Genomic DNA, 23,583 nt, shown 5'->3' with positions numbered 1-23,583 from the left:
CTCAGAATCAGGCCTCCAGTCCTACCCAACCTGCACACCGAAGGCTGACAGTAGGGAACAGCCTCCATCCATCCAACCACCTCTCTGGACCGATGGGTTCAGTTTCAGAGCTGGCCATCGGTTACAGTCACTGGCTCCCCACCTCCCCTGCGGCAGGGTCTTTCTGGAACTGACATTTGAGAGCTGTAGCAAGAATGACAAAGGCATGAATTCCAGATTTGACAGGATGGCTCAGATGATGAGACATCTGCCCAAATGTGCTGAAATGTTGTCCTTTACACTTCCTGACCTCATTTACAGTTGGTGGGGGGAAACCCAACGCAACTTGTGTGTCATAATCTTACACGTTGCTATGTCACACCAGAGAAAGGGAAAACTTCTAAAAATTACTTTAGTGCAGCCAGCTGCAGGTGAAACAGAAAGTAACCAGCCCACATCAGAACAAGTGAGAGAGGTTCACAGCTTTTGTATGTGATGTGCTATTTGACTTCTCGCAACTGATGCAATTGCCAGATCCACCTGAAGAGCATATGCCAGAACCTGAGTCACCCAGGCTGAAGGAAAAGAGATGGTAGGCTGCAAAAGCACCATTGGGCCTTTGTTTCCCTTAGTCTAGAACATGGGCAGTGCCCAGGAATAAGTGATGACCCATTGAATTGTTTACCTTTGGACACCGCTTTTGGAAGCTGTGCAAGGGCCATGCCTGTTCCACTCTTGCAAGGACACCAGAGACGGAGGGGGAGGAGAAAGGGACCATCTCAGAAGCAAAAAAATGAACACAATCCTGCAGGTTATTCAAGAAATGCAAAGCACCCAGCTTTCAATCTACACCCTGTCGATAATAGAGCACAGTCAGTCTAAATTATCTCCTCACTGAGCACTTCTGAAGGCACCAGTATGAGACACTGAAGGCCAGAAGTACTGAATTGTTGAAGAGAGCAAGTACATTGGGGTTCCTACACCATACCTTCAAAGCACTATTCTATAGAACTAGGCTCTGAAGCTCAAATGGACACGCAAAATCACCAACAATACTTTCAAGCATCTATCAAAGCATCTACCAAGGCTCTCAGCATCTTGTTGTTCTGCCTCCCATCTGTATTTAATTTGGAAAGCATCAAGATTATTGCAAGAGTGCTACAGACTGTCCCAGAAATTAAACTGTATTAGAATGGAGTGGAAATCTCCGAAGAGTGGTCTGGCTAGCATGTGTGAAACAGCCTGCAGCCATGTACAACATGGAAATTAAAAGCATTAAATAACTCCCAGAGCGCTGAAGGAGGCATGGCTCACATTTAGAAGTCACAGTAATCCCACACCAAACTGATTATGCGGTCATAAACCCCTAAGTGCCAACGTACAACAGCTTGAACTACAGTGTGCTCACAGCTTCCTCGGTTTGCTTCCCCCTCTAGCTTCTGCATGCTTCTGAAATCTTAGTATTCATATATGAAACTAGAAGAAACCAGCCCTTCTACCATTTCTCAGTGTCAGATCTGGAACCCATGCATCTGTAGAGAACAAGCCAGGGTCCAGCCGTGTGCCGGGGTGTGAGCTGGCCCAGCCAATGCCACCGGCGCTGCCGCACTGCTCGGCTCTTTCTTGAACTTGGCATCCTCAGAGCATTCTTGGTGGGGCTTGGCACCCAGTCCTTCCCCTCATCACTTGGTTTGGAAGGATGTATCCGGAAGGCAGGGCTGCCTTCCCAGAGCAGGGGAGCTTTCAACTGGGACTTCAGAAGTGTTTTTAGCACATGGCGATGTTTACTGAGTAGCTCTCCTTTGGGAGTATGTCAAGACGTAGCAACAGGCATAAGAACGATCACGGGAAAGAAAAAGAGTTGCCTTATTTAACAGTTTTGCTCCAGATGTGGCTTCAGAACAGTTTAAATGGCAGAAAGTTTTTACCATCCCTTGTTCTGCTGAAACAGAAGAGTCAAGACATGGGCAACTGGAGTCCTGTCCCACAGTGCTGACAACTCCAGCTTTTCTTAGTAATGGCCTGAAATCTGATGTCACCAGAGCTGGACTTGCTCTTCAACTCTTTTCTTTTTAAAAGTTTACTTTTTGAGTTGCATCTGCTTTAGCACATATGGAAATTAATCTGAAGAGCAGCATTTTTACTAGAAGAAATCTTTCCTTCCTTCCACTTCAAAATGTTGATACAACTGAAAGAAGCAGCATATTAAGCGTGATTTTAAAACCTTTTTTTAAGATTCCCGATCAACAAATTTTTCTTGGATTTTCCAACAAAATGACAACTATGCCTTAAGCTGACTTTTAGATTTCTTGCTGAAATAATGAAGAACACACCCAAAAATATGAATATAAAGCAATTTTAATTTTCCTCTAGATATTTATATCAAAGAAATAATACTCATGTCCAAGTACTGTACATACGATATCTTCCTTATAAACTCTTTTGTTTAAAACACATGTACAAAATTGCACATTGCAGTTTGCAAAAAATCATAAATACCTTTTGCATATAAACAATTCCAGCACAAGGATCAATGTTATACATTCCAAAATGTCTGTCTGATCACAAACAAAAACCCCACTGTGATCTCCATAAAGGTCCTAGTGTTACAACTCAATCATTAACAGATTTCTAGCTGATGTACTACACACAGTGATACAAAAATGAGCGCAAGGCAAGTCGCCTTTTAGTTGTAAGTACTTAAGACAGAGGCTTGGAATACAATTCGGCTGCCATTTAAACCCATGGTATCCATCCCACAGTATTTAGTGGTAGCAGCATTGAGCTAATTTTTTCCAAGATTGCCAATCGCAGTATGCCTTACTTCTAACTCTTGAACAAGTTGGCTACCACTGAACAGTAGGAATTGGAAAATTATTGTAAACACAGTTATCACCATTGTATATTCAGTAAGTTACAGTATTCTCCTAAACACATCACTAAATTAAGAAAATGTTTTACAATTAATTTAAGTGCAAGATGCCAACTAGTATCATCCACTTTGTCTCAGAAATAAGTATTTTAAATATAATACTACACAGTTTGTAAAAGTAACGTAAAAAAATTACAATGGACATAATCCTCAGTTGTATATTATTAAGCCCTGTAGCTTCTGTTTACATTTAAAAAAAAATCACCGCATCAGAAAAAAAGCTGTCAGGAGTGTCCTTGATAAACCTCTCCCGACCAAATCCAGCAAATGAGTAGCTACTGAATTTTGTTTCACTATTATTACCTCCATCTGTGTGCAATGTCCTTGCCAGCACACCTGTTGGAAGAGTTCCCCAAAATTATCAGCTTTAAAAAAAAGGGGGAAGTATTTCTGTATCCATACAAATCTGTTTTGTTGTTTCTTTGGGTTTGTTTGTTTGTTTTTTAATCTATTCAAATACTGCAATTTTTTAAAATTCTTTCTGCAGCAGAGATTTTGAAAGGGTTTCTCAGAGGCTTCCTCTGTGCCAGCTAATTTAATAAGGCAGAATAAGAAGGTACACAAAAACCCAACTTACAAGAACCCAGGAAAGGATGTAGGCAGACAACCACCCACCAACTAGTTGCATGTAAACTGCTGGAACAGCAAAGCCAAATCTGAACTGCTCTGTCTCCACCTTTTGTTCTGAACAGCTATCCTGAATGAGGAAGTTCCAGTGCTATGCCCGAAGGCCTAGGGAGAATCTGTTTGGATTCGAGAGCCGTAGGAAGCAGTAGTTTGCTCACACTTCTGCTTTTGGACAAAAAGAGAGCCTGGGGATGCTGGCAGCTACCCAGCAGGGAGGGGCTGCTTCTCCTTTTCAGGAGATCCCTTTGGTCTGTTGATCAGCACCTGGCACGACTGTAATCCCAATGAGAGCCACAGGACTTTCACGATCCTAGCAGCAACCCCAGCCCATGATAATGCAAGGTATTTCAATGATGGTACTGCAGAGCATGAAGCATTTTCTGCATCATGGAAGTTCAGCAAGAACCAGGCACCAGAAACCACCAAACACTTTCAAAGTCGGGTCCTATTGTCCAAGAGCTCTCTCCTTTTTAGCTGATGGGAGTTAGCTGCTCTACTCAACCGATGAAAAGACGCACTGCTCAAAGAACGATGGATTTAATCTTTCCCAGTCTGCACCTATCCAGAGCTGCTCCCTTCTCGGGAGTCTGTTTTGGGTGATACGACAGTAGCCATCATGAACACCACACAGCAAGGACACATGTGTGGTCTCCTAAACCTCAGAAAGATTTTCAGTCTAGGCAAAAACTGCAGGAAGAACAAGCCAGCCTTAGATGAGCCACTCCAAGAAAGAGAAACTACCCTGGAATAATGTCCTACAATTCCACAGGCTGAGAAACATGGAAAGCTGAAAGGCTACTTCACTGACGAGACCTACTCAGGAATACAGTCCCGGCTGCCCTTTCTGTCAGACCCTGCACAGGGAGTTGAGGATTACCTTCGGACATCCTAACTAGAGGCAATCTAGCAGATTGACTTGACTCTTAAGGTTCAGGAGGCTCAGGGCCTTTCACAGCAGAACAGGCCTGATACTGCCCTCTTAAGATCTCTACCCTTCTCTCCTTTTAACCTTAAGAAGCCAGTAGACGCGTTCCTAATTAGGAAGAGTGGGAGTGGTAAAGAACAGTGGCCAAATTTTGGTGGGTGAGAGGCCTATGCAGACTTGCTCATCATTTTCTATTTGCAAGCCAGGAATTGCACAACACTATATTGCAACACTTAACTCCCTTCCCTCCATCCCCTACAAAGCAGCTAAGCACAACCCAAGCAAAATCACCAGTGAAAGTAAATGTTTATATTGATGGCTCACATGTCAGAACTGTGCTAAGTGTCCCTGTAATTAACAAGTGGTGTTTTGCAACAAAGTGAAACAATTCTCCAAGATTTGCTTGTGTTGGGTCCTTTGCTCCAGGTTTGGGGTTGCGTTTGGTTTGGTTTGGGGTTTTTTTTGGGGGGTGGGGGGGGGGTGGGGAGAGGGAGGAAAAAATTAACAAAGCCTGAGTATCTAATCTGTTACATACGGAGGAATGCTCAAGGGGCTCGCAAGAACTTGTTTTGCTACATGTTGAGCAACACCACCACATGGGAAAGCCTTGAAATCAGAGCAAATGCTTGAAGACAGGGCGTAGCTGCCTCTTGGAGTTCATCCTTCACGGGCTGCATTTTATTAGAGAGCAGACCTTTGCATCATCAGTCAGCAGTCGGACCTGGACTTCACTTAATGACATTTCAGTATGGTGGTTGCCATGGCTTTAAATAAATATGGGTAAGTGTGAAATTACCAGTCATCAGGCCAAACAGGGAGGAGCACAGTTTCCAAAGAAAAGAAGTTTAGTAGACACTTGGGCAATAATAAGAAAACAAAATAAGCTAAAAAGCAATCTGAAGAGCAATCTTAATTCTTTGCCAGTTCATCATACAATAAATACTACCATTAAATACTGTATCTGAGATAAATTTTATTTCTTCCTTGGTTGTTTTTCTTACTGTTGCTGATTCCTCCAACTATAATCTCTAACTATAAGCACAGAGAAAGGAATAAAGAAGTAGGCTTTATTACACACTTTTGGCCTGCTTGGAAAGTGATATCATACCACAAAGATACCACAGACATACCAGTTTGTGCTGTGATTTCAGTTCCAGTATGCCCAGAAACACTTTCAAACATCGCAAGGATGTACACACCATATTAGTAACTTTTACTAATTTAAACACAAAATGGTTTGGACTGATAATGACACTTAGGTAGCATTTTAGGAATCCCTGTTCTGAAGATGTCATCCGTCAGACTGTAAACAGAATAGGTATCCTAGGTACTTACGGCCATAGCTTATGTGACATATTATATATAAGACTATTTAACTTTGCAGTAGTCAGTATTTTCCCACTATTCCTGTCACTCTTCCACAAAGGATATTAAAAGAGAGAACAGTAAAAGCTGGAAAATACAAAAGCTCAACCTCTAGCTCTATTCTACCAAGAAGCACAAGTTTTATACCGTTATCTTCTACTGGTATCTTTCCCTAGCAGTCACTAGGGAAAAAGGAGGAGGGTATTCTAGATATGCTCTCTGGAGCAGTCCGTTTAGTCTATGCCACCACACTGCTTGTGTCCTGCATTACAAGAAAAAAGTGGAGATGTATGAAACAGAGGTGCAGGGAAGGTTCTCAAGCTCAGCATGTTACCTTTCAAAAGGTTCAGCATGAACCATGAGGCTATCTCCATAAGCCTTTTTTTTTTTTTTTATAAGACTGTTCATGCTTAAAGGTCAATTTTCCATATCAGGCAGGAAGGCCACACACTCCTCTGGGCAGCGGGAAGCTTTCTGGAAAGGACAAGAAAATGGTCTCAAACACTTCCACAGAGTTCCAGCTACTGGTTATGATTTTTTGAATGTTCAGTCTGTGGTCTAAGAACAGGGATGCAGTGAGAAGCCAGACTTTTAACAGCTTCAGCTTTCTCCATCTATGACAGAAGTAATACCAAAATCTCACCAACTGCGACTAAACAGTTGCAAAAGATGTTTCAAGGTAGTTAGCAGAAAGGTTTTCAGATTTAAATAAATTTCAAGGGTAGGGTAAAATAGGACTTAATCTAGAAAAGTAACAAAACTCACAAGACCAAAACCAAAACCAACAAAGACTGCAACCAAAGATATTTTTTTTTCTGGGATGGGATTCAAGTTCTGTTACTGATCTCCTGTGACACAGCTCTCCAGTCTGTGTGGACCTTATTTAGGTGGCTTACAATTCCACTCACAACTAGTTCTTAACCAATAACTAATAATAGTAGTAAATATTATCAGCAGTGTGCTAAATATCACAATCTAGCATATTAGTGCACAGTGAACTGGTCTTATCTATCATCTCCGTGTGTTAGCAAGGCTTCACAGTCAAGTCAACCATCACTCCAAAGCATTCCTTAAAGAAATCATAACTCTTCCAGAAAAGCCATTTCACCAGCACACATACTCCTTAAAGTATTGCAGTCCTAGAAATTCAGAGCAAAGCTCATTTTACAACTAGCTGTGCTATGGATACAGACCTTTTGATAGCAGAAAAAAAGCAAACAGCAGGTAGATAATTATTTAGGGTGACTCCCTTGCAAACATTACTGATAATAACCTTCCCTTCACAGCAAATCACTACATATGAACTGCATCACTTTAGATTACATTAAGGCTACATGTGATTTTAAAATAAATGGTCTTTTTGCATGAATTTAGCGTTGCAGGATTTAACAGTCCTCCAATTTGACTGGGAATCTAAAAAAAATCACCTTGCAATCACACACAGAACTGCAGCTTAGTTTTCTTCTGTGAGAACTTGACCACAACAAAGAATAAGACGATGCCCCATTGTGTACTGCGGCAGCTAAGAAAATCACAGTTCCTCCATTTGGCCATGCCCTTCTTTATGCATGCTAGTGTCTGTGCACAACACCTTGACATGTCTTTGGGGGTATCTGTGTGCTTCAGAAGGCTAGATTTGCTGGCTTTTCCTGTATCAGTGGCTGGTACGGGTTGAGAGGGTACCACCTCAAGCAGAACTCCAGCCCAAGAAGCAACTGATGTCTCAGAAACATCAGCCCAAGAACTCAGACACTCTGCAGGCACAGGACCAAGACTCGGTGATTTTACATCAGTGACATGCTTTTGTCAAGACAGAAAGTTGCATTTCTTTGCAACATGGCGTTGGTGTGAAGATACAGATCCTAGACTGGTTTCCTTCCTCTCCCCACTACTGTTTCCTCAGCAGGACCCTGTGAAGACAGCTTAAGTGTGGCATTCTGGTTGACCTACACGTACTGGACTGTTTCAACACCCAAGCAGAGATGCGGTTTGTGATTATACTCATGCAGAAAGTAAACCTTCCGGTATGCAACAGCTTAGGAAAACTGCTTCCAGACTAAAGCAAGCAGCAAGGATCAATGCCTGTAGCAAGTCAACAGGATGATGTCTCAGCTGCCCCCTATACATAGATGTACATGTTTCTAAACTTTTAGCAACACATGGACAACAGCAGGTTCTCCACTGTGCAACTCACTGTTGCAATGTCTTTCAGAAACCTACATTTAGTTTGTCACACATGACCACTTTGTGGGGAAGTTGCTTCTGTCCCGACTTTTGAGTTACTACCAGCCATTATGAAGAAAAGTTTCACAACACAAACAGCTAGCTGAAAGCCACTTTACAGGCACATTAAAAATAGAGAGATCTTTGAAAGACAGGAGAGGAATAAGAGAATTAGCAAGACCTCTTGTCCTCCATAACATACCATAAGGGCCTAAGTCTCCATAAATTCAGATGTAATTCATCACCTTCACAGTGAAGTTTCACCATGTACAAGATTAACAAGTCTGTAAGAATCTTTAGCTTCTGCAATTTGTCACAGCAACATTTATCATAGTGCATCAAGTACAGTAAACCCTGCTGCAGTCCCACAACAAGGGACCGTGGCATTAGAAAAATCAGTCAACATTTGCAGGGTTATTATGCACTGTGAAAACTTCCTGTTCAAGGCTTTTTCTGCTGATACAGGTCTTGCCAAATGTTAAAAAATGTGAATCCCTGTCAGATTTTACTGTCCACCTCTGCTGAAAGATGCACGGACACTGCACACAATACTAATCAGATGAAGAGACCAAAGAGTGTCAGAATAGCCTAGGAACTCTTCAACACTCATTCTTAGTTACGGGAAAATAGCAAACAAAATGCTTGGAAAATGGAAGTGGTTTTGTACAAATCAAGTATGTACACAGATATGTCATACTCCAATTTGCCTACTTACTATACATAGAAACTCAGAGAATCAAGTAAGGGAAGAGCAAAATTATCCAGCAGCAGTTACAGCTGCACATAAGAATAATGAAAATGTAACTCATTGCTTTTCTTTTTTAACTTACACTCCAGAAGAAGAAGGACACATAAAATGCATTGAAGAATGACTTGCGTTACAAGTAGACAGTTGGATGGGGTTTTTTTCTTGCATGTTAATTTCAGCTATAGAGACATTTTCTCTAAGAAGCTACTGGATTCAAATGGCCAAGACTCAAGTAATGGCAGCCAAGTCACTGTTTCCAGCACAACTTGTAATTCAGACATAGCATGCATCTGTACTTCAGACACCACCAAACAACACCATATAGTTGTTCATATAGTTTATATAGATGTTTATATAGATGATATAAGTATCATCAAGCTATGTAACTGATTAGAAATTAGTTGCCAAATAAAAATTCCACTTTAACAGCTGCAGAATGCCTCAGGACTTAACTTTGGGAGATCACTCCTTTGTCAAAGGTGAACAGACACAGTCAATCAGATACTTACATGAAAAAAAAATGGATGCCTTATGACTCTTCCTTCAGTCATGACATAAACAGGAACCAAGGTAACGAAGAACTGTAGTAGGGCCACCCTTAGACCTCGAACAGTGCGTGATAGTCCACAGTGATTTATGACATGCAGCGAAGAGTCCAAATCCTTTGAGGTATCTACCTCTTGCAAGACCATCAAAGGCTTATAACAAAATGTCACCACCACCATCAGAATCACCCCGCTCAGCAATCAGGACCTATCACCCCCAAACACCTACATTTCTCAAAGTATGCAAAGTAGTTGCATTTTGGGAATTGCTCTCTAAGCCTGCCAAATGGGCTCGACCCGGAGTCACAGTGAAAGTTCTAAGAACCACTCAGCAACCACCTGGTCCTGTCTGGACACCCTGTGATATTGACAAATTTCACTACCCGTTCTGCACTGGGGAGCAAACCAGCCAACTTTTCTAGTAACGACATCATCTGAATCAGTCCTAGCAGAGTACCTTCCCTGACTCACAGCAAGCAGGGGCAGATCTGGTGGGAGCTCCTCCCTCTGCCCAAGGAAGGAGTGAACAAGACCTCCCTCACCACAAACCCTCCTCCTTCTACTCCTTAAGACAGAAAAGATCTGATAAAAATTCAAAGAAATGAAAGTCATTTATGAATCAAACTATTTTGCTGTAGCACCTAAATAGGAAGGCACTTCACATATAGATCAAGACATCAGTTCAAGCACATTCGGAATCCAATGATAAACTGCAAGTGAGATGTGCACAGAAGCAAGCATCCCTCAGCCAAAACAGACAAAGGAAGGGACTGCACAATCTCCAGAACAGAGACTACACCTAGGGCACAGAAACAAAAAGGGATGTTTATTTGTCATGGGTTCACACCTGGAATGCAAAACCAGATCAGAAGGGCATGAGGCTAGCCTGCAAATCAAGTCATGCAGTGAGAATCTTTGTAAGAACTAGCAAACAGTGTGCACAAGTACACCTGGCAAGCATGGCACAGTTTTGAAGGGCAAAGGAAAATTCTATAAAGTGCTGAGTCCACTGAACATAAAATGGTTTTTTATTTCTTTTGAATTTTTTTTTCAATGACACACAGCCAACTTGCCTGCAGTTACTGGAAAGGAGCTACGTTGATGCAAATTACATAAAGAGTCTGGAAAAATTTTACCTAGTGTCTATCTTTTAGCATCTTACAGTAACCAAAGTTCCAATACCTAGAAGAAACAGACATGAAAAATGCTGCAACAAACCGAAGAGGGGGGGTGGGGGTGGGGTGGGGGGAAGGCAGGACAAACCAAAGAAGCCAAGATTTGGGAACACTTCAGGGGTAAAGTCAGAGTACTGATACATGTTAGAAGACAGTAACAATCAAACCTGATGGCTGCTGCAGCAGGCAAGCAGTCCTGAGTCTTGTTATATTAGTTTAAACTATTAGGTGCTTAGGCTATTCACACTTCTTTCCACTGTAGGTGCGGCAACCTCTAGCAGAATCAACAGGTAAAAAAAACCCCAACCACAGACACACACTATTCTCAGATTTGGTCATGTCGGTGTTAGATCCTGTGTCTTAGCCTAAATACCAGATAAAAGAAGGCATTTATGAAGGTAATCTGTCACTCTACAGAAGACATTTCTTTCAGACAACTCTACTACAAGAATAGTAGTGTCTGGCAGAGAGCTGGAGCCGCCAGCCTCACTAGTAACCTCTCATCAGTCATCATGGTAACTGAGCTGGCCTGTCAGCACTTCTACCACGAACAGATGTCCACTAGAACATCAAGCAGAGAGAGGCTGGACACAAGGCTGCTCTTGCAGAAAGTTCAAATGGGAGAGAGGTAACGTGTGGTGGTTTCCAGCTTTAACACCACCATGCTGAAAAGGGCAAGCTTGTTATAACCCTGCTGGGTTATAGCCCATTATAGCCCTGCCCTTAGCTGGGAAGGGGAATTGCAGTGATCTCTTGTGCCTTACAGATCCCCCCCACTTCTCCTTGGACGTTGTTAACTTATTCTAACCAGAAATGGTAAAATAAGTAAAGAACAAGTACTGCATTTATCACTATCTTGTGTTCTACTGCAAGATCTTTACCTAGCCCTGTACTCATTTGCAAGTACAAGAACTGAAACAGCAGCATTCACGCATACGATTTTTACTAATTTTTCCAAGACACCCCCACCTCACTACACATACAGCAAAGCTAAGCATCTCACATCAACGTATCTACCAGGCAGCACTACCTCTCTCACTAGGGGAAGCAGGGCTGGGGGGGAAGTCTTTAGCAGTTCCTCCAGTCTTGCAGCATCTTTGCAGATAGGTGATGCCTGCCACATAGTAAAAGCCAGCTATTTTTCACCCAGTTATTATGTAACAGGCAGTGCTACAGATTGCATGCAGTCTGGTTCAGAATGCCTTTAAGAAGTCTTTACACCTGTGTTAAGGTCAAAATAATTTTTTATCTGTTCATTAGTATTTCCAACAGCAGAAAGTACTGTTACAGGCAATCATTTTAACCACTGAAAAAGGCTCTGGTGACATGATTAAACAGTTATACAATGATTAATATGGCTTCTACCTAATTTGCATATGCATTAAGAAAAGAAATATCCTCAGACCATCTCAGCTACAATAACATAATTACTACACGTTGTCATGACATTTCACATGTGCCAGGAATGACTATGCACGCTAAAAGAAAAAGCTCACACACTTGACTGCTGCAGCTCAACTTTCTGATTAGATAGCACTCATGTATCCCCAATAAAAGCAAGAAAAACTGTGAGTCTATCCCATTCTCCTTGAATTTCAAAGCATCAAGTGTAGCTTTCAGAAGAAGTACAGGATGTTTAACAGCTCCTGAGCAGCTTTAACAGATCTGAGCAACGGCTTGTACACATAAAGGATGTCTATGCCTCCTTGGCTCCTCGTAGAATCCCCCATTTTCACCAGCTGGCACAGACGCATATCCCCATTTAAGTTTTGCCTCTGAGTTCAAGCAGAGTTTTTAGCACAGTTTCACATAGGGGAGCGGGCCCCCCTCTGCAGCTGGATCTGCTCAGGAGAAGTCCTTCCCTCCCCCAGCGGTGGGCCGCCCGCGGCCTCGCGCCGAGGGGCTTCTGGTGGGGTGAACCTCACACTCTGACAGACCCTTCCCACGGCACCCTGCCACAGGGCTGGACAGCGCTGTGCTAGCGGCTATGCTCAAAACACACAGGTGCAGCAGAAGCAGGTAGGCAGTAGTACCGAGCAAGGGATCTAAAGCTTTCAGAAACTTATTGAGGATTATGTCTATCAGAGGAAATAGTTCCTTTGCTATTCTCTTCTACTAGTAAAAACTTGACAAAGAAATAAACCACACCAACTCTTCCCAACCAGAAAAACATTTCACATTCTAGCGCTGACTCTTTCTGTCTCTAGAGTATTGCAGAAAGCTTCTTCAGAACAAAGTAGACCAAGAAGCAAGATACACAGATTTCTACTGAAAAATAAATCTACTTCTCTGTAATATTTCTGCGATTTATTCAAACAGTATACAATGGAATTACCACTTTGATAGCTAACCCACCCCAAATCTGAGCCCTTTTCTGTATAGCACTGAACTGTTACTATACTACATAAAGAGCAAACACTACTGGAATGTACACAGTGAAGGAAAAAAAAGTAACGCCATTCTTGCCAAAGTAACCATTCCCTACTAACGTGTTATCTAGAAAAATAAGGTCTAAGCAACGTCCAAAAGTGTTCAAGTTTCAATAAATAACTATCAATGCCCCAAGTTTGCACTGGCACAAGAAATATGGAGCATACAGTTTAGAAAAGTATTTTCATATGACTGAGTCAGCAATGCATTTCATCTTGCTTAAGATTTACAACAAAAAACATTTTCCTCCAGGGTTCGATTTTAAAACCGAAACTGTGCAAGTGCAAGAGCACCCCACATAGCAGTCTTAACTCTCAAAGGCAAATTAAAGCTCTAGAGAAAGGACGGTATTTTAAAAAAAGTTCTTTATCAATACCAAGAAAATATACATAGCCATATTATGTTTTAAATATATATATACACGCACATCTTTTCAAAAGGGTACGATTCTGGCTTTTTTTTTCTTTTTTTCTTTTTTTTTTTTTTAAGTGTGAAAAGCTTATCCATTGCTATACAGTTCAGTAAGGTGTATTAGGAAACACACTTTTTATATCCCCCATGAAAATAAAGTTGAATCTTTCTGTAAACAGGAATTTCCTTAATTTCCGAAATCTCTGCAGACCTCAAGTACTTCACTGAAAAAAAAACCAAACCGACCACCTGCCCCGAAACCACCCACAGAGACCCTCACCGTTAACCGCAACGTCGACAGACCTCGGGAAACGCTTAGCAACACCCGGCTCCTGCAACCGCCTTCTCCGGGCGCGAATAAATAATAATAATAATTAATAATAATAACAACAGGCGACCGGCGGCGGGCGAGCACCGCGGCCCGCGGTGGCTCCCGGCGGCGCCGGCGGCGGGCGGGGGGCAGCGGCCGGCTGGCGGCGGGGGTCCCTCCTCAGCAGGCGCTGGTCTCCGGCGCGGCGGCCGCCTCGGGGGGCGCCTCCCGGGGCTGGGCGGCGGCGGCGTTGGGAGGCGGGTGCCCGGCGGCGTTGATGTGGCAGCCGGAGGAGAGGTGGCTGCGGACGCGGCCCTGCAGCTGAGTGACCTGGGCGCGGAGGAGGTTGGCGGTGGCGGCCAGCTCGGCGTTCTGCCCCTTGAGCGCCTTCACCTTCTCCTCCAGCCGGGCGATGCGCTCCAGCTTCCGCCGGCGGCACTTGGAGGCGGCGATGCGGTTCCGCAGCCGCTTGCGCTCCGCCTTCAGCCGCTCCTGGCTCTCTGCGTCCAGAGGCGACAGCGACGGCGGCGTCGGCGCGCTGCTGCCGCCCTCCCCGCCCGCCGACGGCGGCACCTCGGGCACCGTCTGCGGCTCCTCCAGGGACCGCGCCGGCGGCAGCCGACCGCTCCCCAGACCCGCCGCCCCGAAGGCCAGGCCCGGCGGCGGCGGCGGCGGCGGCGGGGCTGAGGCGGCGGGGTAGGCGCTGCCCGAGGGGCTCAGCGGCCCCGCGGGGCTGAAGCCGCTCAAGTTGGTGTAGACGGCCGGCGGCTCGGCGGCGGCGGGGGCTCCCGGCGGCCCCGGGCGGGCGGTGCAGCAGGGTCCCGGCGTGGAGAGCGGCGGCGGCGGCGGCGCCGCCAGGAGCTGGTTTTGCTTGTGCAGGTCGGCCAGGGCCTTAACGAAACCGTCGGCGAAACCCTCCTGCTCCTGCGTCACCGGCTGCCGGTAGAGAAACGGCCCCGCTGCCGCCGCCCCGCCGCTCCCCGCCCCGGGCGCCGCCGGCCCCGGGCTGCCGGCCCCCAGCCCCGCGCCCCCCTGGATCAGCAGCTGCTCCAGATCGGCGGCCGGCGGCAGTTTCAGCAGCGGCAGCTCCGCGGCCGAGCCCAGCGCGGCCTCCGGGCCGCCGCGGGCCGCCGCCGCCGCCCCGCCGCCGCCCGCCGGCTCGGCGGAGCCAGCGGGCGGCGGCGGGGCGGCGGCGGCGGCGGGCGGCGGCGGGGGCAGCAAGCGCAGAGCCGCCGCGCTGCCGCGGGCGCCGGCGGGCGAGCGAAGGGCGAAGGGCCCCGGGAGCGGCGCGGGGGCGGCGGCCGCCAGGTCCCGCTTCTTCCCGGCGCCCAGCAGCAGCTTCTGCCCCGCCGCCGCCGCATCGGCTCCGGGTCCGCCGGCGGTACCGAAACTCGGCAGCGGCACGAAGTCGGGCAGCAGCTCCAGTCCTTCCTCGGGGTAAAACGGCGCCTCCATCTTCACGGCGGATCGCCCGCTACGCCCGCCGCTCATACTGCCGCCCTCGCCGGCCGGCGGCGGCGGCGGCGGCTCCGGCGCGGGGCGGGCCGGGCTGGGCGCCTGCTCCGCGGGGCCGGCCGCCCTCGGCTGGCAGCGGGGACTGAGTCGCCTCCCGGAGCCACCGGCCCCACGCCACGCCCCGGGCCCGCCGACTGCCCGCCCCGCCGCCACCTCCCCGCCGCCGCCGCTGGTCCCCGCGCTCCTTCCCCCGCCCGCCGGGCTTGCGCGAAAGGGCCTCCCGCCGCAGCCCCGGTGCCGCCGCGGTGCAGCGCCCGAGGTGAGCCCCCGCTGCGCTCCCCCGAACGCTCGCCCGGCGGCTGCGGCGCAGGAGAGGCGGCTGCGGCCGGGACGAGGGGTTTCCCGTGGGCATTACCCGGGGATGCTTCGGCCACGGCACGCATCCTGCGAGGGGAGAGGGAGCAGAGCGCACGCGTGGCGGGGGCTCCCGCGTCGGGTCCGTGACGGAAGGGTGCAGGGTAGTGGTGCAGGTGTCGAGGGTTAACGCTTCCCGACAGCGAGGGGCTGAGGAGTCTGTCGGGGAGACGCTGGGCCGTCGGGAAGCGTGCCGACTCGTCAAAACAAAAGCCTCTCGCAAGAAGGAGATGGATCTGACGTGGCCTTTCTTCTGGGGGAGAAAAAAAAAAAGTTTAAAGAAGAGTTTGAAACGGCTTAGACGTCTTTTCAACTTTCTTGAAACGTTAAAGTATTCCTTTTCAGTTTGGATGTGTTACTTGTTATCTTTCCCTTGAGGCAATTCCCCCTGGCCCTCTCCAAGTCTCTCAAATTCTTACACAATGAGGAAATTGCTTTCCACCCAGTCTTTTAAAAATCCTTTCTGCTGGGGATACCAACGCGATCTTGACAGAGCTGCTGAAAGCTCTCTTCTAAGTGGACTTGCTGACCCAGGGCCTGGGTGGCTCATCTACACATACATCTGCTCTCCCCATACGTGGTGGGATCCACCAGCATCCCCTCAGTTAGGTGTCACCCTGCCGCAATCTGCTCATGCTTTCTCCCTGGACATTTCCTCTCTGCACACTGAGACCAAATGCCTCTTCTCCCAAGGTCTGTTGACACTGCTGTGCTCTGCTGTAGTCCTACCATGTACACGACCACGCTGAGCCTCCACTGTGCCTAGGTTTGCTCCAAAACTGGGAGCAGGGGGGGAGGCAGAGAGACCAGTGTCAAGTCAGGAAGGACTTTGCCCCAGACACACCACTTCAGATCCATAGGAGATCCGGAGTCTAAGCACACTAGCTAAGGCCTTGGTGACCTTGACTCACATACCTCGGGGCCCCCAACTACACACCCTGCCCGTGGGACAGGAGCTCTATTTCAACTTGGCCCACAGCCTTCAGTCCCTGCCCAGCTACGTCACAGGTGCTCCTCTCTCCAGCCCCATCTCCTGGGTGGACCTCGGACCTGTGTTTGCAGTTTTGCTCCTGGCACCATTTCCCACTGCTCCTGCCTGGACTCCCTGGGTGGACTTCGTACCTGGTTCACACCTCGCTTCATTTGGGTGTGTCAGTGGGTCCAGCCAACACTGCCTGCCCTGCCCACCCGGCTCAGGTGCTGCAGGGCACGCCCAGGCTGGTGAGGGCCACCACCTTGGCTCCAGCTACCCCCAGATCATCTTCCCCCATGGAAGATGCCCTTCCTGCTGCTCCCTGAGGCTGTGGCAGAATCGGTGCCCAGAAAACTGGTGGCAGCAAGACTCCAGTGAGAAGAAAGCCATCAGGCAAAAGCAGAAACAGAGGCATTTGCATGGATAGGGGAAGACTACGCACATCTTTCTTGGTGAGGAAGGTGGTGCTAGAAAGAGATTATTTTTATTTCCTTGTCTTTTTGCTGACCTAGCAGCAGAGGGGCAGAGCTAGCAGTGCTCAAGCCAACACAGAGTACTGAAAGCAGCTGATGCGAGTGGCTTTGTGGAAGGGTTGCTGTGGCTGCTGGCTGTATGGGCTTTTCGTGTCATACTCCTGGGCAAGCAAATGGCAGCGACTGGTACCTTCTCTGCAGCTGGGAAAACAGGGCTGTCAAAGCGGAGGAGCCGTAGCCTCCAAGCTAAAGTTAGTAAAGCTTCTCTTTTTTCTGTTACGAAGCAAGTACAGAGAGGAAAAGTAGACTGCAGAGAAAATGAGGTCCTGGGTGGGGATAGAGAAAAAGCTGAGGAGGTTCACTTGACTTGGGGGTCATTGTCAGTGAAATTCTAGCTATGATGTGATATATGACAGAAACAACACTAAAGCTAGGTCCCTTCATCAGTCTTCTGACAACTTGTCGGGCAGTTATATAGGACCATTTCAGTCGCTGATCTAATGCAGCGCTGGAAGGTGAGCCTACAGAACAGAAAGATGGAGAAGCTGCTTGAAATAAATGTAGCAACACATCGATGTACTTAGATTGCTGTCATATACTTGCTGACACACCTGCAAGCCAAGTTTTGGTGGGTGAAATAGAGTTGTTTTACACATCCTTAATGCAACTGTGCGTTACGGCAACGCTGCCTTTCGGCTCTTTTCTGCTTCCCACCCACCCCTCGCTTTTTGTGAAGAGTGTCTGGAAACCCTCCAGGGCTCACAGAACCAGCTTCCTCCCCTGTGACAACGGCGTCGTGCACGCCCGCCCGTCCGCCCGCAGCGCCGCCTGCCGGGTGGGACGAGCATACTCCACCAGAGACCCGGGCACCGCCGGGGCCCAAGAGCCCCCGGACGGGCCTCCCTCCCCGCAGGCAGGGCCGCAGCGCAGGCACGGCTCCCGCCGGCCTCGGTAGGCCTCGGCCCGCGGTGGGCCCCGGCCCCCCTCCGCCGCGGCCCGCGGGGGCGCGGGTCTCCGCAGGCCCGTCCGTCCCTCGCCTCAGCCCCGCGGGCGCTCCCCGGCGGACAGCGGAGGCCAGGGCAGGCGGGGGTGGGCGGCGGGGGGGTGCCGCGTCCGCCGCTGCCCAGATGTGCCAGGGACTGGGGGGGCAGGGAGGGGGGGAGAGGGCAGGGCACAGGCGGGGGGCGGAGCGGGTGGAACTTCACCTCGCGCTCGCACGCAGCGGTCTGATTGGAGGGCCTGCTGAGGAAGCTCCGCCCCCTCGCGGAGGCCCGCCAATGGGCGACCGCGGGGTTGCGCTGAAGTTGGCGCCGCCATCTTGGAATTGGGAGAGGCCGCGTAACGTTCCTGTCGCTCTCGGAGGGTCACGGGCGCGGGGGGGGGAGGAGGAGGAGGAGGACGGGCGCCCGGCGGTGAATTAACGGCGGCCGCCAACTCGCCTCCCTGACGCCGGGCCGCGGCGGGCGCGGGGGAGGAAGGATGGTGCAGTCCTGTTCCGCCTACCGCTGCCGGAACCGATACGACAAAGAGAAGCCCATCTCCTTCCATAAGTGAGTGCGGGCGTGGCCGGGCGTGGCCGGGGCGGGGCCGGGCGGGGGCGTGGCCGGGGCCGCAGCGCGCCCGCCAGGAGCGCAGGGGGCGTGCCGGTGGGGGGCGGGGCGTAGCGGTCGCCTGCGGCCGCCGAGAGGGAGCCCCGCCGGGCCCCCGAGCGCCGCTCCTTCCCAGCCCCGGGGGTCTGCCCGAGGAGAGCCGAGCGGCGGCGCGCTGTGCTGCTCTTCCCAGGGCGATGGGGAGCGCCCCCCGCCCCGTTCTCAGGCAGCGGAGATCCCGTCCCGCCCCGCCTGCGCCGTCCGGGCCGGCAGGAGGGGTTTGGCTCCCGAATGAGCCCGTCGGAGGAAGAAGCGAGCGATCGTGCAGTCAGTTACAGCGGTGCTTGGCAGTAACCCGACCCCGTGTTAAAAAGCTTTCCAGAAAAGCTGAAAGTACTTCTTGCTTACAGGTTTCCTCTTACAAGACCTGATCTTTGCAAGAAATGGGAAGCCGCTGTTAAAAGGAAAAACTTCAAGCCAACCAAGTACAGCAGCATTTGTTCAGAACACTTTACTCCCGATTGCTTTAAAAGGGAATGCAACAACAAGCTTCTGAAAGAAAATGCTGTGCCCACAATATTTTGTTATACTGAACCCAATGAAAAGGTAAAGTCAAAGCACGCGCGGTTTGAGATGGTGGAACGTGTGTGTGTTGCTTGCGTTAGCCTGGCAGGGCTTGGTGTAGCACAGCAGTGGGGAGAAGATGCAGGCTGAAGGATACTGGCTGAGCGTGTACATCTGGAGGCATGTGGAGGGCTGTAGTGGCTGAACTGTGTTGGACAGTTGGTCTCATTTGCTTTGACAAGAGCAGAAATGTAGGCTGTCCGAGGCTCTGGAGCATGTAGAGCGTTGTGCAGATGTGCAGTAGCTCTGATCTGCTCTTGTGTGCATACGCAGAAGCTTTGTGCAGTGAGATGCAGAGGGGCAGAACAGTAGCTGCACCTGCTGCCTGTCTGGGCTGAGAACATCTCTGTCTTGCCTTCACAGTTACCCTCTGCTCATAAGCCAGACTGGTCCCTAACTGGTCTCTGAACTTATCATGGTAGACCCCGGTGAGGTGCATGGTTCCCTTCACTGTACTGCTAAAAGCAGCTTACCATGAGTTGCAAATCAGTTATGAGTTCTTCCTTCTCAGTGTAGTAACTGCAAGACAAGAATGCGAAGGATTGATTCCTAACTCCTATAAAGAATATAAAATATTAAGTCTCTTGCCACTCTGCTGTAGAGGAAGTGGCAAAGGAGAGAACGGATAGAATAGGTCTGGGGAGTGAAAGGCTCAAATGGGATGAAGTGCACAGAGGAAAACTGGGGCTTTTGCGTTTTGTTTTTTTCTTTATATACAATATTGGTTTTGATGAAGAAATAAAAGGGAAATGTATTTGAAAAATGAAAAGTGGCTAATAACAGAGAAGGGAATATAAGCAGAAGGTTTATAAGACAATTTCCAGGTAAGTACGACTGTGTTTTTTGTTTGACTATGCTTCCCTGCTATCAGTATGACATGTTTTCCTTGTCACGTGTAAAATAGTTGCAAAATTTTTCACAGTCTGATAGTTGAGTGGGTGTATAGGGTAATCTGCAAAAGTGGGATTGGTACAGCAGGATTAGTGGTAAGCCACATTCCCCATTTCATTATCATGCCTAGATCTACAAAACCACAAAATGTGCCTTTTAATTATGGAGAAGGATTTAATGCTATTCTTGTTTATCTCATGGCACATTTAGATGAACTGCCACATATGCTCAAGAAGTAACATAGTAATGAAGAATACTAGTGGTTGTTTTGGAATTGAATCCACACTGATTTTGAAATACAGGTTTTTACCTTTTGTACTATGTAATTTGAAATACTTCCTTTTCTTTACTTATGTCTTAGGAGAACCATTTATTGGCTGTAAGAACTAATTAGAATTCTCTTACGGTGTGTCAGTGATACCAATGATCTGTTCTCCATGATACGTTGTGGCGATGGAAACATATTTATAGAGGTAGCATGTATTGGATAAGCTGCAAATGAAGTCTGCATGAATTCAGCTGTCCAGCAATGATATGGGTTTTGTGTGCTTCCAACAAGGGTGAATTTCTCTGCCAATTACATCTTTGCCTTGTAGATTTTTTTAGTAGAAAGATTGAAAGTGGTAGCTGATAGGGTCAGACTGTTAGCAGCAATTTCTTATAACTGAGAAATAAGACTGGTAGTTGGCTGGTTTTGTACAAGTGGTCAGTAATATTTGGCTGCGCATGGAACTTCCCTTCAACACCAATCACAAAACTGCCTTCTTAGTTACTGTCTGTCAAGTGTTGTAGTTTTTACAAGAGGCATATCTAGACCCCCCCCCCCCCCCCCCCCCAGTATTGAGTATTAGGCTGTTCGCATGTTAAGTCAAGGAAGTTAATGATGTGACCTTCAGATCTGATGAGCTTGATGTTCAGATGATGAGTATTGCCAGTTGCTTTTATACTGAGCATTGTCCCTGTCCTTATGCTTTTATGTGTAGTAATAATGGCAACAGGTGGATAGTTAAAAAATTGGTTCAGTACCTCTTTCACTGACAATGTCTTAAGCTTTCTTTTTCACAGGCAATAAGCAAGCTCTTTTGTTTAAACAGTCCTGGTTTTTTTTATCATCATGTGTAGGGAAGCATTTCTGAGTTACACTGCATTCCTGTGGGACAGAAAGAATCTGATTCTCTGCTCTGGCCTGTACTCAGGTGGTGTGGGATCTGTGTTGTCCTGAACGGTACAAGTGAACCTATTGAGAGCAGTACAGTGAGGACTGCAGTTCCATGTGGAGTTGAGCCAGTTGATGTTCTGCTGCTGCCAAAAGGGAGGATCATGCTTCTCCCTTCTCCGTCCCATCTGCCAGCTGTGCAGTCTTGTTTCTTGCTCCTTCCACACACCAGTGCAGGTGTAGTTCATACCTCCTGCTTCATTGCTTTGACTTTTAATAAAGGACAGGAGTTCTCATCAGTGATGGTTGGAGAGCAAATAGCCTTCTGTCATCTTAGCAACTTGCTGTGTTTGAGCAAAGAGTAAATATGAGGGCTGGGAGGGCTGCTCTGCTCTTGAGAAGCTGTTTATTTTGGCTCATCATGTCTCTTGAAACCAAGCCCTTACACTACAGCCCAAAACCAGTGACACAGTCCCTTCCAGTTGTTGAGAGGCAGGTCTTGGTGTGTCTGACTCCTCTGCCAGCTTTATCAGCCCTCTCAGTAGGTGACCCTTACTCTATCTGAGCAGGTGGTTATCTGCTTCTGCTGTGTTTTTGATTTAAGTTAGCTGGTAGGTTCAAAGCAGATAATGGTAAGACGCAGCAGAAAGGAGGAGGGATAAAGAGGAATGGGGTGGCAGTGATGAGTTATCAGGTCAGCTGAACTCAGTTTTGCGGAACTGTAGCCTGTGTTCTTCCTTCTTAGCTAATTGTGGGTATGTATTTGACTTGTCTTCAGGTGAGAGTAATTACTATGTTATTAAGTTTTTTATTTATTTGAGACATCAAGAACTTGAGTTTCAAAGAGCTCTGAAAATGAAGCTGCTTAAAAATGGCTCCATTTTGAGAAGCCAGACAAAACAGACCCGGAACTGTTTGTCAGTTTTGAAAATGAAGGCTTTGAAACTTGTTTTATTAATTTCAGTCATGGTTGTTTATGTTATTCTGGGACTGTAGTAAGGAAGTTGTGTGGTAAACAATGTTAAATGTGAAAATGTACTTTTTTTTTTCTTGCTGTTTCTAGGCTGATGAATTTGCAGAACAGACAGAAGATCCACTACCACCTCCTCCACTGCCATCGCCGCCACCACCACCACCAGCAGCAACTCCAGTACTGCTGCAGTCTCCATCAACTCCTTTTCATTTGTCTCAAATAGATGCCAGATTTGTAGATCCAAGTATTGGATTATTGATGCCTCCCCTCCAGACCCCTAGCAATCTTGCTGTTTTTTGTGATCACAACTATACTGTGGAGGATACAGTTCATCAGCGGAAAAGAATTCAGCAGCTGGAGGAACAAGTTGAAAAACTGCGGAAGAAGCTCAAGACAGCACAACAGCGATGCCGGCGTCAGGAAAGACAGATTGAAAAACTGAGAGAGATCGTTCAGTTTCAGAAAGAAAAAGACATATTGACAGGAAAAGGCTATGTGATTCTGCCCAATGACTATTTTGAAGTTGTAGAAGTACCTGCCTAGAAGTCATGAACATCAGTTTTCACTTTGCTAGGCCAAAAAATTTAGTTTAAAAATGAAATGCTCCTTACTTCTGTGTATAAGACTCTTCAGAATTCTAAAATAATAAATAAGTCATACAAATGAGATCACGTTTTCTTCGTTGTTGTTTGTTTCATACACTTTTAATATATTGAAAATGCCAGCATCCGAGAATTAGACTATGTGTTTACAAAATCTGCTTTGCAGAAGAAAAGGATACAAGGTTGAATACTTTTAAAATCTATTAATTTTTTTTCTTTTTCAATGCAAAGCTTTGTCAAGACATTTAATGTCGGCTTTGGTGATCTGCAGGAAGTGTAGTTTTCACTGATTTCAGATGGAGCAGAATTAGGCCAGCTAAGAACACCTGCAAGTGCTGCAGAAACATAAAGATAAGATACATGTTTCCACCTGGGAAAACTTCCAACCTCACTTTGCTATGCCTTCAAAGCCCTGCAAAATGTCTAAATTCCTGGATCTCTTTGGTGAATTATGTAAATTAACTTCTTTCAGATTAACCTTTCACCACATCTGTGTTGTGAGTGAGATGAGGAGAATTCATTAGCATAGCTGATGAGAGCTCTAGAAGAGGCATTTGTTTTGAAGGCACTTAAATGTACTGAAGAGCAGTGCTGCACTGAACAGGTATGTTATTGGACTGTTGGCAGGATCAAGAAGGCAGCGTACTGTTTAGGGTGACTACTTTTCAAAAGTACCCTAATAATATACAGTCCCCAGTATCTTGGAGTGTGACATTTGCATAACACTAACGGGTAGAAGGTTTTCCTCTTCTTTGTTGGTCTT

General features: G+C 47.5%; 2 protein-coding genes across 2 annotated transcripts; one reads left to right on the top strand and one right to left on the bottom strand.

Annotated features, from left to right (window-relative positions):
• Positions 1–2,319: 2,319 nt before the first annotated feature.
• LOC129782743 (transcription factor JunD-like) lies at positions 2,320–18,302 on the bottom strand. Its single transcript, XM_055791075.1, has 3 exons — positions 18,191–18,302; positions 15,299–15,792; positions 2,320–14,828 (listed from the first exon to the last, which is right to left on the bottom strand). Exons 1-3 carry the CDS (start codon positions 18,300–18,302, stop codon positions 13,851–13,853), a joined length of 1,584 nt encoding a protein of 527 aa, XP_055647050.1. The 3' UTR covers positions 2,320–13,850.
• Positions 18,282–22,886, top strand: THAP1 (THAP domain containing 1). The gene is made up of 3 exons (XM_055791560.1): positions 18,282–18,535; positions 18,985–19,180; positions 22,309–22,886. The coding sequence occupies exons 1-3, from the start codon at positions 18,465–18,467 to the stop codon at positions 22,759–22,761; spliced, it is 720 nt and encodes a 239-aa protein (XP_055647535.1). The 5' UTR covers positions 18,282–18,464; the 3' UTR covers positions 22,762–22,886.
• Positions 22,887–23,583: the final 697 nt, after the last annotated feature.

The sequence above is a fragment of the Falco peregrinus genome, chromosome Z, assembly GCF_023634155.1.
Source record: "Falco peregrinus isolate bFalPer1 chromosome Z, bFalPer1.pri, whole genome shotgun sequence".
NCBI lineage: Eukaryota > Metazoa > Chordata > Aves > Falconiformes > Falconidae > Falco > Falco peregrinus.
The sequence above is the reverse complement of the archived record's forward strand: the minus strand, read 5'-3'. Positions and strand labels throughout refer to the sequence as shown.